This window comes from Heterodontus francisci, chromosome 3 (genome assembly GCF_036365525.1).
Source record: "Heterodontus francisci isolate sHetFra1 chromosome 3, sHetFra1.hap1, whole genome shotgun sequence".
Classification (NCBI taxonomy): domain Eukaryota; kingdom Metazoa; phylum Chordata; class Chondrichthyes; order Heterodontiformes; family Heterodontidae; genus Heterodontus; species Heterodontus francisci.
This window is the reverse complement of record NC_090373.1, coordinates 11,917,272-11,934,483: the sequence shown is the minus strand read 5'-3', so window position 1 is coordinate 11,934,483 and position 17,212 is coordinate 11,917,272. Positions and strand designations below refer to the sequence as shown.

Here is a 17,212-nt window from a genome sequence, read left to right as displayed (position 1 = left end):
TAAACCTAAAGTGGGTGCAGGAGCAGAGGGACCTGGGGGTATATGTGCACAGATCATTGAAGGTGGCAGGGCAGGTTGAGAAAGTGATGAAAAAGGCATTCGGGATCCTGGCCTTTTTAATAAAGGTGTGAAGTACAAAAACAAGGAAGTTATGGTGAATCTTTATAAAACACTTGTTCGGCCTCAACTGGAGTCTTGTATCTAATTCTGGGCACTATGCTTTAGGAAGAATGTGAATGATTTAGAGAAGGTGCAAAAAAGATTTATGAGAATGGTTCTAGGGATGAGGGAGTTCAGTTACGTGGATAGATTGGAGAAGTTGAGACTGTTTCCCTTAGAGAAGAGAAGATTGAGAGGAGAGTTGATAGAGGTACTCAAAATCATGAGGGGTCTGGACAGAGCAGATAGAGAGAAGTTGTTCCCATTGGCAAAAGGGCCAAGAACCAGAGGACACCGATTTAAGGTGATTGGCAAAAGAACTAAAGGCGGCATGAGAAAACCGTTATGCACAGCCAGTGGTTAGGATCTGGAATGCACTACCCAAGAATGTAATGAAGGCAGATTCAATCATGGCTTTCAAAAGGAAATTGGATAAGCACCTGAAAAGAAACAATTTGCATGGCTGTGAGTAAAGGGAGGGGAGTGGGTATAGCTAAATTGCTCTTGCCGAGAACTGGCACAGACTCGATGGGCTAAATGGCCTCCTTTTGTGCTGTAACCATTCAATGATTTTATCTCCATCATCTCCACCATGACATCCTCTCTTGTCTTGTCTCCTGATAATTTGCAGAGCTTCCTGTTCGTATGGACTCAAAGTTTTCAGTCCCAGTGTTCCTCCTCCAGTTATGTGCCCTGGACACTTGTTTTTGTCCTTTATGAATGCAAACATCCTATGATGATGAGATGTCTAGGTGCATTCTCCTTGAAATGAACTTTTCTTGAAAATTAGCAGCATCCCTTGTGACAACAATATCAGTTGACAGAGCGATTGTGAGTTTAGCAGGTGCAGAGGTTGCCCTTGGTATAAGTGAGTTTCCCGACACCCAGGTGATGACAGAGAAAGAATTTGGGAAATAAGGAGATGAATGCAGCCTCTACCAGTGGTTCAAGAAGTGGATTGGCAACAACGCTTAGACTTACCTTGGCCACCCTTGAGAGGTCATTGATCTTTTTCCTATGTGGCAGTTCTTGGGATGGTTGTAGTTGTTGGCTTTATGTAGGATATTGTCATATATCCTATTGACTTTACATGGGGGGTATTATAGGATATCTTCATACATACTTTATAACTAATAAAGATTCCAGGACTAGGAAATATTCAATCATAGGATGTTTACAAAAGGAGGTTATTTGGCCCATCAAATCCATGCCGTCTCTCTGCAAGAGGAATTTAGCTAATCCCACTCCTCCCCGCACCCCCAAACTTTTCCCGCAGCCCTGCAATTTGTTTCACTGCAGGTAATTATCCAATTCCCTTTTGAAAGCCACGATTGTATCTGCCTCCACCACACTGTCAGGTAGTGCATTCCAGATCCTAACTCCCCCTGTATGTAAAAAGGTTTTTCCTCATGTCACCACAGCTGTCTGCTCCCACTGCCTTCTGAGAGTTTGTCTGGAGAGCCTCCTGGTCCCCTGCAGATACAAGACATCTCTCCTCCTCTGCACCTCCTCAACCAAGGCCTCCAGTGCTGTGTCAGAAATTCGTGAAGCCCTCTTCATCCCATGCTGTGCCATTCTTGTGTCTTTCCCGGGTCAGACTCAGTTGTAGAATGATCTCCAGCACCCGCTCCATCCACAGTGCACCTCCCCTTTAAGAGGAGCAGGCCAACTTTAAGCAGTGCAGACCAGCTTTAACTGGTGCTAGCCTCTCACGCGTTTGCCCACCTGACACCCTCACCGCCTCCCACCTTCTAGCCAGCTGAGGCATGCAGCACACAACAGCGCGGTTGGCGCTGACTGCCCTGCTGCAATCATGTAAATCATATGAAGCCACGGGCATGGGTAAATTTTGCATCACAATCCCCATGCCCATTTTTGGGAGCTATCAAACTTAGGCCCCTTAGTCTTTCTTCCATGATCTGATAACTTCATTAAATAAGATGCTCTAACCACGTGAATTAGCTTTTTCAAGACTATACATGATCATGAACATGATAAACAATTTTTTATTCATTTTTTTTCTGTTTTTCTACAGCCTCACAGTATGACTCCTTGCCCCAGCTGAAAGGCCAGTTGAAATTTATCACACTATTAGACAGTGCATAGGAATATGCTGGAGGCTCTGACTCTCAGATATTTCCCCCAAATGAAGAAGCATGTAGCATCTGCCCTGCACTGTCCCACAGAAGTATTAATTGGATCAGAGATTTACCATTTGGAGGGGAATCAGTCATACAGTCCCATGTCTTTCCATTGCAGGGGCTTGGGATTAATGGGGTTGGAGCTAGTGTAACACACACAAAATGTATTTATTCTTTTAGAAATGTCACTGGCCAGATTCTAGTGCTTCAAAATGTGTTTTCCTTTTATTTCCCAACAGGGGAAAACTGGAGGACGTGGATTCCCAGGTGCGCAGGTAAGGAACCAGGAGAAAATTCCAGGGATCCTGATTATTTCTGTTGCAAGCTCCTAATTCTGCCTTATCTCTGTGCCGTGTAATAGAAATCGATTAATGGCAGGAATCGTTATAGTTTTGCAATTTTCAGTGTCGTTTACTTGTATGTTATGAGGCATTGGAAAAATACTTTCTTTGTCTTGTTTAACTGCAGGGTTCACCAGGGAGCAGAGGAGACCGTGGACCCAAGGGTGAGCGGGTAAGTCATTTGTTAATATTATTAATGCAGCCGAGACATACCTGCTGATTGTTATCGTCTGATGCCCTGTTAGAGGCAGTAAGTGTATGGGTACCTGGTGAAGAGAGGATCAACTAGTCTGTGTTGTTCCCACAGTCAAATAATCTGTTTACACTTCCAGTATAGGTTCAGGTGTACAAAACAGCCGCTTGGTGGAGGGACCAATGGCGAACTGGGCACTTGTGGAGCCATGGCCCATCTCAGTACCTTAAGGGAAGGAAGGTAGCTTAAAATTGGTGAGAAAAGGGAAACAACATATCCCATGCACCTGGCTAGAAAACCTCATTTGAGTGGAGCGCAGGTCCAAAAAATAGTTACAGCTTTGGACTCCTGATTCTCTAAACTACTCTCAATCCAAATGGAGCTTTCTGCTGGGAGTGCATGATTGGTGAAGTTATCCTATTGAGGGGGTGTGGTCTAAATAGGTCCTGAGCTTAATTGCTGTTTGGTGAGAGAAGCTTACAGGTTTTCAATTGCTTGTAAATATTCAGCTCCAGTTCAGAAATAAAATAGCATGTCTTTGTTTCTCTAAAGAATGCTTTTAATTTAAATTGGAACTGAGCTAACTTCAATGGGATGAGAGGGGATCTAGCCAGGGTAAAATGGAATCCAAGACCGACAGGAAAATCTATAATGGAACAATTGGTGATCTTTAAGGAGGTGATGTTTCAGGTACAGGCTAGGTATATTTCAACAAAGGGCAAAAGGTAGGGGAACCAAAGCCAGGGCTCCTTGGATGACAAGGGAAATAGAGAATATGATGGAAAAAAAGAAGAGGCAGAATGATGCATGTCAGGCAAATTCTTCAAGTGAGAACCAGGCCAAATACAATAAGTTAAGAGGGGACGTGAAGAAGAAATTAAGACTGGCAAGAAGAGAATATGAAAATAGAATGGAAGTCAACATAAAACGGAACCCAAAAATCTTTTACTGGCATGTAAATAGTCAGCAGGTAGTATGAGGCGGGGTGGGTTCAATTTGCGATAAAGAAGATGATATATGCTTACAGACACAGGGCAAGGCTAGAATACTTAATGAGGTATCTGTATCAGTGTTTACTAAGGAAGAGGATGCTGACAAAATATCAGTAGAAGCGGAGATGGTAAAGGTAATAGATTGGGTGAAAATTGATTGGCAGGATGTACTGAAATGGCTGGATATGCTTAGAGTGGATAAGTCACCTTGCTTGCGTCTCAGGTTGCCAAAGGAAATGGGAGTGGAGATAGCAGAAGGGCTTGCATAATCTTTCAATCTTCCCTAGATACAGGGGAGGTACAAGAGGATTAGAGAGTGACACCCTTATTTATTTATTTATAGATACAGCACTGAAACAGGCCCTTCGGCCCACCGAGTCTGTGCCGACCATCAACCACCCATTTATACTAATCCTACACTAATCTCATATTACTACAACATCCCCACCTGTCCCTATATTTCCCTACCACCTACCTCTACTAGGGGCAATTTTTATAATGGCCAATTTACTTATCAACTGCAAGTCTTTTGGTGGTGGGAGGAAACCGGAGCACCCAGCGAAAACCCACGCAGACACAGGGAGAACTTGCAAACTCGACACAGGCAGTACCCAGAATTGAACCCGGGTCGCTGGAGCTGTGAGGCTGTAGTGCTAACCACTGCGCCACTGTGCCACCCATTATTCGAAAAAGAATGTAAGGACATTCCTAGTAACTACAGGCCAGTCAATTTAACATCAGTGGTTGGTGAGGTTTCAGAAACAATAATCAGGGAAAAAATCAACAGGCATTTAGAGAGGTTTGAATTAATTACAGTCAGCCAGCACAGATTTGTAAAAGGCAAAATGTGCTTGACTTATCTAATTGCATTTTGGATGAAGGAACAGAGAAGGTTGATGAAAGGAAAGCAATGGATGTTGTCTATATGGATTCTAAGAAATTGTTTGACAAAGTGCTACATAAAAGGCTGGTTAACAAAATTGAGGCTTGTGGAATATGAGGGTCAGAGTCAGCTTGGGTAAAAAATTGGCTTAGGGACAGAAAACAATGAGTCGTGGTTAATGGTTGTTTTTCAGTCTGGAAGATGGTGTTCCCCAAGGGTCAGTCCAAGAACGACTGCTTGTTTGATATATATGGATGACGTGGATATTGAAATACAGAATAAAATTTCTAAAATTGCTGATGATATCAAACTTGGAGGTGTGGCAGACAGTGAGGATGATACCAGTCGACTGCAACAGGACATAGGTAGACTAGCAGAATGGGTAGACAAGTGGCAGATGGAATTTAATGCAGACAAGTGTGAGGCAATGTCTTTTGGCAGAAGGGATAGGGAAGGGCAATATAAACTTTATGGCGCAGTTCTAAAGAGTGTGCAGGGACAGGAGCCTGGGGATTCATGTGCATCAATCTTTGAAGGCGGCAGATATATTGAGAGAGTGGTTAGTAAAACATGTGGGATCTTGGGCTTTATAAATAGAGGCAAAGCGTACAAAAGCAGGGAAGTTGTGCTGAACCTTGATAAAGATCTGGTTAGGCCGCAACTAGAGTCCAGTTGCATCCAGTTCTGGTCACCATACTTCAGGAAGGATGTGAGGGTCCTTGAGAGGGTTATTATCATCCTGAAGTTTTTTTTCCTTTTCCGGTAAGTATGCGGTGTGCCTTTAAGGTTGTAGAAGGATCGGTACTGCTTTAAGAACAAGGAAGCCTTAGGAATTACTAAGAAGATGCATTTTGGTTGCCGTTGGATACAACCATACAGAGAGGGAACCAACCAGCTTCAAAGAATGCATCTTGGTTACCCGGCAACAGCCAGTCGGAGAACAAGGACAAAATATACAATATTGCAGTTACATTTTTGAACTGGCTTTTGAGAGATAGTTAATAGACGCAGACATACAGCTGGCTGGACCAGCATAGATGGAACAGAGATCTCTGATAATTTAAACTAAAGGAAGGTGAATTTTAGACTGATCACTGTTTTACCCCTCAAAACAATTCTAAAGCCAAATTAATCTATTGAAGAGTGTCTGCAAGTTGTTGATTACTGAATTCATCGCTGGAAGAAGAGCATCACTTCAATCAGAACTAGACTACTGACTGTCCTAAAGTGGAACAACCTTTTCTTCCCCATCAGACGGCTGTAAGAACCTCAAGCAACCTTGGACTGTTCCAAATTCCACTTCGGCAGGAGTGTAAATCTGCAAGGACACTAATTTTTTCTATTTTAAATGTTGTTTATATCTTAGTAGTGTTTAAGAATTTCATTTTTCTAATTAAACAGTTAATTTGTTGTTCTAAAAACACCTGGTTTGGTTGGCCTCGGGGGTTGGTGGATGGTCAATTTGGCTGTGGTTTTCTTTAATTTGGAAAGTTTAAAGTGCTATGTTAGGCAATCCGTGGAGGGACAGGACTGACTCAACAGTGCGTTTCTTCCACTGCAATCAGAATCATGTATTTTGATTGGGGATTTTGTCTTGAGCGGTCGATCGTAACAGGGTGCAGAGGAGATTTACCAGAATGGTTCCAGAGATGGGGGATTTTAGTTACAAGGTTAGGTTGGAAAAGCTTGGGTTGTTGTTCCTGGAGCAAAGGAAATTGAGGGGAGATTTAATAGAGGTGTACAAGATTATGACAGGCTTAGATAAGTTAGACAAGGAAAAACTGTTCCCATTAACTAATGGTACAAGGACTAGGGAACACAGAGTGAAGATTTTGGGCAAGAGATGCAGGGGAAATGTGAGGAAGAACTTTTTCACACAGTGAGTGGTAATGACCTGGAACTCACTGTCCATGAGGGTGGTGGAGGTAGAGACGATGAATGATTTCAAAAGGAAATTGGATGGACGGTTGAGGCAAATAAACTTGCAGGGAAAAAAGGATAGAGGGGTTGCTCAACATGGTGGCCGGCATGGACTCGATTGGCCAAATGGCCTCCTTCTGTGCTTTTATGACTATGATTCTTATACTGATAAATAATGAACTGCATTTTGCTCAGTTACTTATTGGATATACACTTCAAGTGTGATATTGAATATTACAGGCCAGGAATGTTCCATATTTGATTCTCAGTCTCCGTTAAGTTAGCTCATCTCAACAAGAGCCTTGAATATGGTGATAAATATAAAATAGTCTCCAATAAATCCAACAGAGAATTTAGGAGAAGCTTCTTAACCCAGAGAGTGGTTCGAATGTGGACCTCACCTCCACAAGGAGTGCTTGCTGTGAATGAAATAAACGCATTTAAGGCAAAGTTAGATAAATATGAGAGAGAAAGGAATAGGAGGATATGCGAATAGGAAAGTTCTGATGAAGGTTCACTGACCTGAAACGTTAACTCTGCTTCTCTCTCCACAGATGCTGCCAGACCTGCTGAGTATTTTCAGCATTTTTTGTTTTTGTTTCAGATCTCCAGCATCTGCAGTATTTTGCTTTTATTTAAATGAGCAGCTGCACAGGAGATCGCAGTGGCTCAGTGGTGCGGTCGCCATTTTTTTGCCTGCCACTAGGCGCAGCGGCGAGCCCATAAAATCCAGCTCTATGTAATTCTATGTAAACTGAGCTAATACCAATGGGCAAAGGAAAGGTTTTTTTAAAAAAATCAACCAAGGTTTCCTATGCTGATTGTTCTGCAATCATTAAGCATTTTTTGCAACAACGTGTGGTGGAACTCTCTCCCCCAAAAGGCTATGTATGCTGGGTTAATCAAAATTTCCAAGACTGAGGTTGATTTATGAGAGATAAGGGTTTCAAGGCATATGGAGCTAAGATGAGTAATTGGAGGTGAGGTACAGATCAGCCTTCATGTATTAGAATGACAAAACAGACTGGCGGGGCTGAATGGCCTACTCTTGTTCCTATAACCCTTGCTGAAAAATGTCCATGCCTGGACTTTAGGTGAAGCCAACATGTGGTTGGCCTACAATGCCCTTACAGTCGAATACACACTCGCTGTCTGGGCCCATGAAGAAGGATTAGGTATCAGACCCAGCAAAAGTCAGCATCTTGAGGAGAGCAGATGGAGGAGCGGGGGAGTGGGACTGACTGAATAGCTCCGTGGAGAGCCAGCATGGTCTCGATTGGCCGAATGGCCTCCTTCTATGCCATAAATGACTATGACTCCATGAGACAATGAGGAAGAAACATTGAATGACTTGTGTCAATACCAATCTCAATCATTCTTGTTTGCAACATTTGTTCAACCCTTAACAGCCAGTTCAACAATTCATACGAAAAGTAAGGGAACCACATAATTTTATCAATGTTTACGTTACAGATCTACAGCTTTGAAATTTGGGACATGTTTTTCAATAATGGGAATTTATTATGTATGTTTTCCTTTGTAAATTTTACCTAAAAGAATTCTAAGGTTTGCTGAAAATAGAGACATGTATCCCAAAAATTTGAGCAACAGGTAAAGCTAGCTGTTTCCTAACTTTGCAGTAGCAATACATGTGGTGTTAGCCACTAACAGGATGCTGCCATCAAGCCAAAAAGACAACCTGCCTATCACACAAATGGGTAATGTGATATATGAATTTCAATGCCAGTGTGATGCTAGGTATATAGGCCGTACATCTCAAAGACTGGTGGATCGCATCAAACCACATGTCCCTTCTGCTGTTCGCAACAGGCAAGGTACAGGCCATACTCAAACTGCCCGTGCTTGCAAAACACAAAACACAGTGTCCAACATTAGATGTGATATTGCAATTGGACAACATTTGCTAAATAATCCGCAGTGTGCTCAGAATTACACTGACAACCAATTAAAGATTGCCAGTAGGGCTTGCAGTATGGTGCATTTGCGCTTATTGGACACTACATATATAAATATACAGGGCCCTGTTCTTTGCAGACAGAAAGAAAATACAAACATTGCGCCTGTTTTAGCTGAACAAAATAAGAGACAGCCATTCGCTGGTTCATTCCTCAGGGCAAGGCTTTGACCAATCAGAGTCAAGTTGCCTGATTTAAATTTCAAACAAAGCTTGGCAGTTAACTGTTAGTCACTGTAAACTGGTGCATTCTCCATGGCAACGCCTCTACCAATCAGAGTTCACTTGCTAACCAATCAGCACACTGTCCTCATGCAGTATAAATTGTTGTTTTCCCTTACATTGGTTATTCTTGCATATTGTCCTGATGAGTGCAAGATGAAAAGCTTCAACAACATGTCTCTATTTTCAGCAATTCCCAAGTTCTGTATTACCAAATGACTAATTTTAAGGTTCTTTAAAATCAAAAGTCTCTGAAAATATTTTTTCACAACTGATTTAAATTTCTCTTCACAAAACTAATAAGTCTGTAACAACCGGTTTTCATCAGATGTTTTGTCTTCTTTATCTCCTGTTGAGCAGGGAGATCCGGGAATACTGGGAGATCGAGGACCTCAGGGTGAAAGAGGAAGGATGGGTTATCCAGGATCTCCGGGACAAAAAGGAACGTTTGGGCCTTCCGGACCAGTTGGACCAACTGGACAAGAGGGTCCTCCAGGACCTCCAGGTCCTCATGGACCCCCAGGCGTTTCAGTAAGAATAATATTACCCATCTAAGTTGCCGTATCAATTGCATTATCTTTACATCCAGACTGTTTGCATATCAGTGTGGCATTATCACCATGCTAAATGGGATAGATTTCGAACAGATCTAGCAACTCAAAATTGGGCATCCATGAGGTGCTGTGGGCCATCAGCAGCAGCAGAGTTGTACTCAACCACAGTCTGTAACCTCATGGCCCGGCATATCCCCCACTCTACCATTGCTATCAAGCCAGGAGACCAACCCTGGTTCAATAAAGAGTGCAGGAGGGCATTCCAGGAGCAGCACCAGGCATACCTCAAAATGAGGTGTCAACCTGGTGAAGTTACAACCCAGGACTATCTGCGTGCCAAACTGCATAAGCAGCATGCAATAGACAGAGCTAAGCGATCCCATAACCAACGGATCAGATCTAAGCTCTGAAGTCCTGCCACATCCTGTTGTGAATGGTGGTGGACAATTAAATATCCCCATTCTCAATGATGAGGGAGCCCAGCACATCAGCAAAAGACAAGGCATTTGCAACAATCTTCAGCCAAAAGTGTCGAGTTGATGATCCATCTCAGTCTCCTCCTGAGGTCCCCAGCATCACAGATGCCAGACTCGATTCACTCTGCGTGATATCAAGAAATGACTGAAGGCAATGGAAACTGCAAAAGCTATGGGCCCTGACAATATCCCAGCAATTGTACTGAAGGCCTGTGCTCCAGAACTTGCCGCGCCCCTAGCCTAGCTGTTCCAGTACAGCCGCAACACTAGCATCTCCCCGGCAATGTGAAAAATTGCCCGGGTATGTCCTGTACACAAAAAGCAGGACAAGTCCAACCTGGCCAATTACCGCCCCATCAGTATACTCTCAATCATCAGTAAAGTGATGGAAGGTGTCGTTGACAGTGCTATCAAGTGGCACTTGCTTAGCAATAACCTGCTTAGTGACGCTCAGTTGGGTTCCGCCAGGGCCACTCAGCTCCTGACCTCATTACAGCCTTGGTTCAAACATGAACAAAAGAGCTGAACTCAAGAGGTGAGGTGAGAGTGACTGCCCTTGACATCAACGCAGCATTTGGCCGAGTATGGCATCAAGGAGCCCTAGCAAAACTGGTGACAATGGGAATCAAGGGGAAAACTCTCTGCTGGTTGGAGTCGTACCTAGCGCTAAGGAAGATAGTTGTGCTTGTTGGAGGTCAATCATCCGGGACATCACTGCAGGAGTTCCTCAGGGTAGTGTCCTAGGCCCAACCATCTTCAGCTGCTTCATCAATGACCTTTCTTCAATCATAAGGTCAGAAGTGGGGATGTTCGCTGATGATTGCACAATGTTCAGCACCATTTGTGACTCCTTAGATACTGAAGCAGTCCATGTAGAAATGCAGCAAGACCTGGACAATATCCAGGCTTGGGCTGATAAGTGGCAAGTAACATTCGTGCCACACGTGCCAGGCAATGACCATCTCCAACAAGAGAGAATCTAACCATCTACCCCTGACATTCAATGGCATTACGATCACTGAATCCTCCACTATCAACATCCTGGGGGTTACCATTGACCGGAAAATGAACTGGAGTAGCCATATAAATATATAAATGGATACAAGAGAAGGTCAGAGGCTAGGATTCCTAGTAACTCACCTCCTGACTCCCCAAAGTTTGTCCACCATCTGCAAGTAACAAGTCAGGAGTGTGATGGAATACTCTCCTCTTGCCTGGATGGGTGCAGCTCCAACAAAACCCAAGAAGCTTGACACCATCCAGGACAAAGCAGCCCGCTTGATTGTCACCCCATTCACAAATATTCACTCCCTCCACCACCGATGCACAGTGGCAGCAGTGTGTACCATCTACAAGATGCACTGCAGCAATGCACCAAGGCCCCTTAGACAGCACCTTCCAAACCAGCGACCTCTACCAACTAGAAGGACAAGGGCAGCAGATGCATGGGAACACCACCACCTGCAAATTCTCATCCAAGTCAGACCATCCTGACTTGGAACTATATCACTGTTCCTTCAGTGTCGTTGTGTCAAATTCCTGAAACTCCTTTCCTAACAGCACTGTTGGCGTGACTACCCCACATGGCAGCTCACCACCACCTTCTCACAGGCAATTAGGGTTGGGTAAAAAATGCTGGCGTAGCCACCGATGCCCACATCCCAGGAACGAATAAAAAAATGAGACAAATTTGCTAAATTTTGGATGATTTCTTTGTGTGTGTCAAGGTGAGAGATATTGATCAGAGAATGAGTCAGCTTTCCAATTTTTACAACCAGTTATCAATTGCCCTTATTATAGAGCAGGAGTAAAGCAATCTGTAAGCATCCTACTCCCACCCTCCGAAATGTAGTGCTCCCTGCTACTGTACAGTGACCTTTCCATTCTCATACCAGCTCAGTAAGATAGATAATTATGGATAAATTTGATGAACGCACACGCCCAGAAGTACATAATAAAAAATGCCCCATTCCGAAAGATCACAGGGAACAAGTTCACAATTTCCTGATCTACGTTCCCTTTAGATAATACCTCATGCTAAGAGAAACTTACCCTTTGGTGTCTTCCTATCTACGGAAGGATTGTTTCATCTAGGCTCAGTTTGAACACAAGTCCTAGAGTTTCCAACTAATTGATGTATTAACATTGAATTTACATTTAGTCTGAGGGGGAATTTTATCCTGGCGACACGTGTCTCGACGTGCGGTAAAAGCGACACCGAAATCCCCGCATCGCTTCGTCTCTGGAAGGCCTGCTAAAACTAGTGTCATTCAGGCACTGAGATAGACAGGGGCGGGCCTTCCACAGGTTCAAGGATCCTGGGTCTTATCCCCGGTGTCCTGGCAAATATTTATCCCTCAACCAACAGCTTTAAAAAAAAACAGATTATCTGGTCATTATGACATTGATGTTTCTGGGATCTTGCTGTGCTCAAATTGGCTGCCGCGTTTCCTACATTACAACAGTGACTACGCTTCAAATGTACATCATTGGTCGTAAAGTGCATTGGGATCTCCTGAGGTTGTGAAAGGCACCATCTAAATGCAAGTTCATATTGACTAAGAATGTAGGAGGGCACAGTTTCCAAACTAATTTACCTCCTTGTTTCTGTGTCCTTGTTGACCTGAGGTGATTTGAAGACTTTATGCATTGTATTTAGAGGTATTAGTACGACATTCTGAACACAATTCCAACATATTAATTAAGTAATGGGCATTGTTAACTGTGTGAACAGTATTAAGGGAATCCATGAGGAATTTTGATCTAGGGGATGATAACCTATGGGCTTGAGATTGCTACATATCCCTGATACTAAACTGTTGTCCCTTCAGTTGTTGCTTTGTCAGCCTCATCTGGAATGTCTTCCCAGACCACAAGCTGTGCTGGAGAAAGCTGTGCTGAGACCACTCAGAGAAGCTGGCGTGTTCAATAGCACAGCAAAAACTTTTGCATTCTGCCTTTAGATTTTTGGCTACTAATGTCACAAAGCCACCCAAAAGAATACACCATCTGAAAGCAAGAGGGAATTTTCATATTTATTTTGACAATTGTAACTTGAATTTATATAGCACCTTTAATGTAGTACAACATCCCAAGACGCTTCTGAGGAGCATTATCAAGCAAAATTTGACACTGAGCCAGATGAGCTATTGGAACAGGTGGCCAAAAGCTTGGTCAAAGAGGTAAACGTTAAGGACCATCTTAAAGGAGGAGAGAGAAGTGGAGAGGTGTAGGGAGGGAATTCCAGAGCTTATGGGTGAGGCAACAGAAGGCAAGGACACCAATGATGGAATGATGAAAATCAGGGATGCACAAAAGCTTACTGAGAGCAAAAGTGCTGATGTATGTACACTGCCACCTTAAAGCTTCCAGGTCACATAGCATCCTGCTTTGCATGTGTATCATTTGCTGTATCACCATCCTGGTATTCCCTACCTAACACCATTAATCCAAGGACTACTGGTGTTCAATAAGAAGGCCCATTACCACCTCCTTAGGGATTGGACAAGCAAGTGCTCCACTCTGCCACATTTATGCTAGTCCCCAGCATTTTCATGACTGAAGCATCTTTATATCATGTATTACAAATAAAATTGAGCAAATAGAAGCAGAAATCAAACAAGGAGGGCTAGCAACCACAGAGGATGGATTCAAGCCAAACAAAATAGGAAGCTAAATATTCCAGGATATATGACCCTTCCATGACTGCACCTCTCCCCATCTCTGTAACCTCCTCCAGCATTACAACCCTCCAAGATATCTGTGCTCCTCCAATTCTGGCCTCTTGCACATCCTTAATTTTAATTGCTCCACTATTAGTAGAATCACTAAGGTGGTAGGTTGATAAGAGAAGTCGTCATATTTCTCATGATTACAGCTCAAACTTGCTCCAGATACTTTTTTTTGCTTTCTGCCAATGCACAGTTCACTTCTCTCGGTAAACGTTCACTCCATAAGAACCAAAATATGACCCTATGCACAAATATTCTAGGATAGCAAGGCAAGGGGTGAATAAGTGATCCTTATTTACTTTAAGATATGCTCTGGAAATAGTACATGATCCCTCTGTACCCTCTTGACTTCTTTGAGTGATAGCAAATATGAGATGATATGACTCAGGATGAAAATTATAAAGCCATTCTAGAATTCCCTCCCAAAACCATCTCCACTTCTCTACCTTCTGCTCAACCATTAAGACCCTCCTTAAAACCCATCTCTTTGACCAAGCTTTTGGTCACCACCTTATCCCGCCTCCCCATTTAGCTCAGCATCTATCTTGTTTTTGACGACACCTCTGTGAAGTGCCTTGAGACATTTTCCTACATTAAAGGTGCAAGTTACGGTTGTTATTAAGAAATGTGTCACTTATTCAGTCATGGAGCCATCTGTCTTCTACACACAATGCTCCTTGATCTCTCTAAGGCAGTCCCTTGGGACTGAGGATGACTTGCTTCCACTCCGATTCAGTGTGTTCTAACATAGCTAATGAGTTCGATGCACAACCATCCAAATTCCAAACACCTTCTTTTAAAACTCATAACACATTGCAAGATTAAATAATACAACTTTATCTCTTCAACTCTGAGCCTTGACATTGCTATCAAGCAGCATTTACTCACCAATAACCTGCTCAGCAACCTCATTACAGACTTGTCCAAACATGGACAAAGGAGCTGAATTCCAGAGGTGAGGTGAGAGCGACTGCCCTTGACATCAAGGCAGCATTTGACTGAATGTGGCATCAAGGAGCCTTAGCAAAACTGAAGTCAATGGGAATCGGGGGGAAAGCTCTCCACTGGTTGGACTCATACTGAGCACAAAGGAAGATGAAGGCCCATCATCTCAGGCTGAGACATTGCTGCAGAAGTTCCTCAGGGTAGTGTCTTAGGTGTCCCAACCACCTTCAGCTGCTTCGTCAATGATCTTCCCTCCATCATAAGGTCAGAAGTGGGGACGTTCACTGACGATTGCATAGCGTTCAACTCCATTCACAACCCTTCAGATACTGAAGAAGTCTGTGCCCACATGCAGCAAGACCTGGAAATAATTCAGGCTTGGGCTGATAAGTGACAAGTAACATTTTCACCACACAAGTGCCAGGCAATGACCATCTCCAACAAGAGAGAATCTGACCATCTCCCCTTGCCATTCAACAGCATTACCATCGCTGAATCCCCCACTATCAACAGCCTGGGATTACCATTGACCAGAAACTTAACTGGACCAGCCTCATTAATACTGTGGCTACAAGAGCAGGTCAGAGGCTGGGAATTCTGCGGCGAGTAACTCACCTCCTGACTCCCCAAAACCTATCCACCATCTAGTTTTAGTTTTAGTTTTAGTTTTAGAGATACAGTACTGAAACAGGCTCTTCGGCCCACCGAGTCTGTGCCGACCATCAACCACTAATTCCATATTCCTACCACATCCCCACCTGTCCCTATATTTCCCTACCACCTATCTATACTAGGGACAATTTATAATGGCCAATTTACCTAACAACCTGCAAGTCTTTGGCATGTGGGAGGAAACCGGAGCACCCGGAGGAAACCCACACAGACACAGGGAGAACTTGCAGACTCCACACAGGCAGTACCCAGACTCACCACAGCCTGTCCACCATCTACAAGGCACAGGTCAGGAATAGAACAAAGAACAAAGAACAGTACAGCACAGGAACAGGCCATTCGGCCCTCCAAGCCTGCTCCGATCTTGATGCCTGCCTAAACTAACACCTTCTGCACTTACGGGGCCCATATCCCTCTATTCCCTTCCTATTCATATATTTGTCAAGATGTCTCTTAAACGTCGCTATCGTACCTGCTTCCACCACCTCCCCTGGCAGCAAGTTCCAGGCACTCACCACCCTCTGTAAAAAACTTGCCTCGCACATCCCAAATTGGAATGTGATGGAATACTCTCCAATTGCCTGAATGAGTGCAGCTCTGACAACACTCAAGTAGCTCAACACCATCCAGGACAAAGCAGCTCACTTGATTGGTACCACATCCACCACCTTCACCCCCTCACCACCAGTGCACAGTGGCAGCAGTGTGTACCATCTACAAGATGCACTGCAGCAACTCGTCAAGCTTCCTTCAACAGCACCTTTCAAACCCATGACTTCTACCACCTAGAAGGATAAGGGCAACAGATGCATGGGAACACCGCCAACTACAATTTCCCCTCCAAGTCACATACTATTCTAATTTGGAACTTTATCGCTATTCCTTCAACGTCACTGAGTTAAAATCCTGGAACTCCCTTCCTAACAGCACTGTGGGTATTCCTACACCATACAGACTTCATTGGTTTGAGAAGGTGGCTCACCAACACCTTTAGAAATGGGCAATAAATGCTGGCCTTGCCAGTGATGCCCATATCCCATGAATGAATAAAAAGCCTCTCTTAACCATTGATTCTCCTGAACCTCTCCTTTCATTCCCAGCTGAATGGGGAAAGCCTCCTCCCACTTCAGGTGCAGTTATCTTTAAGGGGAGATTCCTAAAGGTCCTTACTGGGGGAGCAGAGCCCTGAGGCTGGTGTACCAGCCATCAATCACCCTGCTATGTTAGGTATAACAAGAAGACAACTGGTGAACTGGCAAAAGTGTATCATGCTATTACTCAGTTTTAGGCAACTTCTGGCAATGGATTTATCAACCAGCGTAGACTGCAAAGGTGCTAGGGTGTACCTTCAGAAACCCACCTCAAGCTATTATTCAACACAACAGTACAAGGCTAGTAAGTAGGCACCCTTGAGACAGACATGGCAGCTCGTGATATGGAAAGGCCAAAGTTCCTAATTATTTTTATAACCTGGGTAAGCTATGAGTCTTCCTTCACTTCTTGAACACTAGATGGAGAGAATTCCCATTCTACACATCTGGTCCCTGGATTACATATTCCTTCAAGCATACTTAAAGACATCAGTGAAGAAAAGGAACCCAAAGTCATACTGTTTACAAATCCAGGGCTTGCCACTGGAGTCCAGGCCTCTCCCATTGAAACAGACTGCCTCATTGAAAATAGCCTCAACATGATACCTACAACCATCCTCCCCACCAAACAAAGCTAGACTTTCTACAAAGGCAAAATACTGCGGATGCTGGAAATCTGAAACAAAAACCGAAGATGCTGGAAATGCTCAACTGATGAAAGGTCATGGACATGAAAGGTAAACTCTGTTTATCTGTTCACATATGCTGCCTGACCTGCTGAGTATTTCCAGCATTTTCTGTTTTTGAGCTAGACTTCCTAGGTTTATTGGTATATCTAGTTTAAACTGCACTCAGAGCAGCCAGATAGTCCTGGATATCTTCCTTCTTGATTGGGTCACTAATTATTTTGTTACCAT

General features: G+C 43.6%; 1 protein-coding gene across 4 annotated transcripts in view; it reads left to right on the top strand.

Annotated features, from left to right (window-relative positions):
* Positions 1-17,212, top strand: part of LOC137354371 (collagen alpha-1(XIX) chain-like) — a 655,592-nt gene that overhangs the window by 571,685 nt on the left and 66,695 nt on the right. For all 4 annotated transcript variants that reach the window (XM_068020137.1, XM_068020135.1, XM_068020134.1 and 1 more), the window contains 3 exons: positions 2,540-2,575; positions 2,769-2,813; positions 9,187-9,357. In XM_068020137.1, coding sequence (XP_067876238.1) covers positions 2,540-2,575; positions 2,769-2,813; positions 9,187-9,357 — 252 coding nt within the window. The remainder of the gene's footprint in view (positions 1-2,539; positions 2,576-2,768; positions 2,814-9,186; positions 9,358-17,212) is intronic.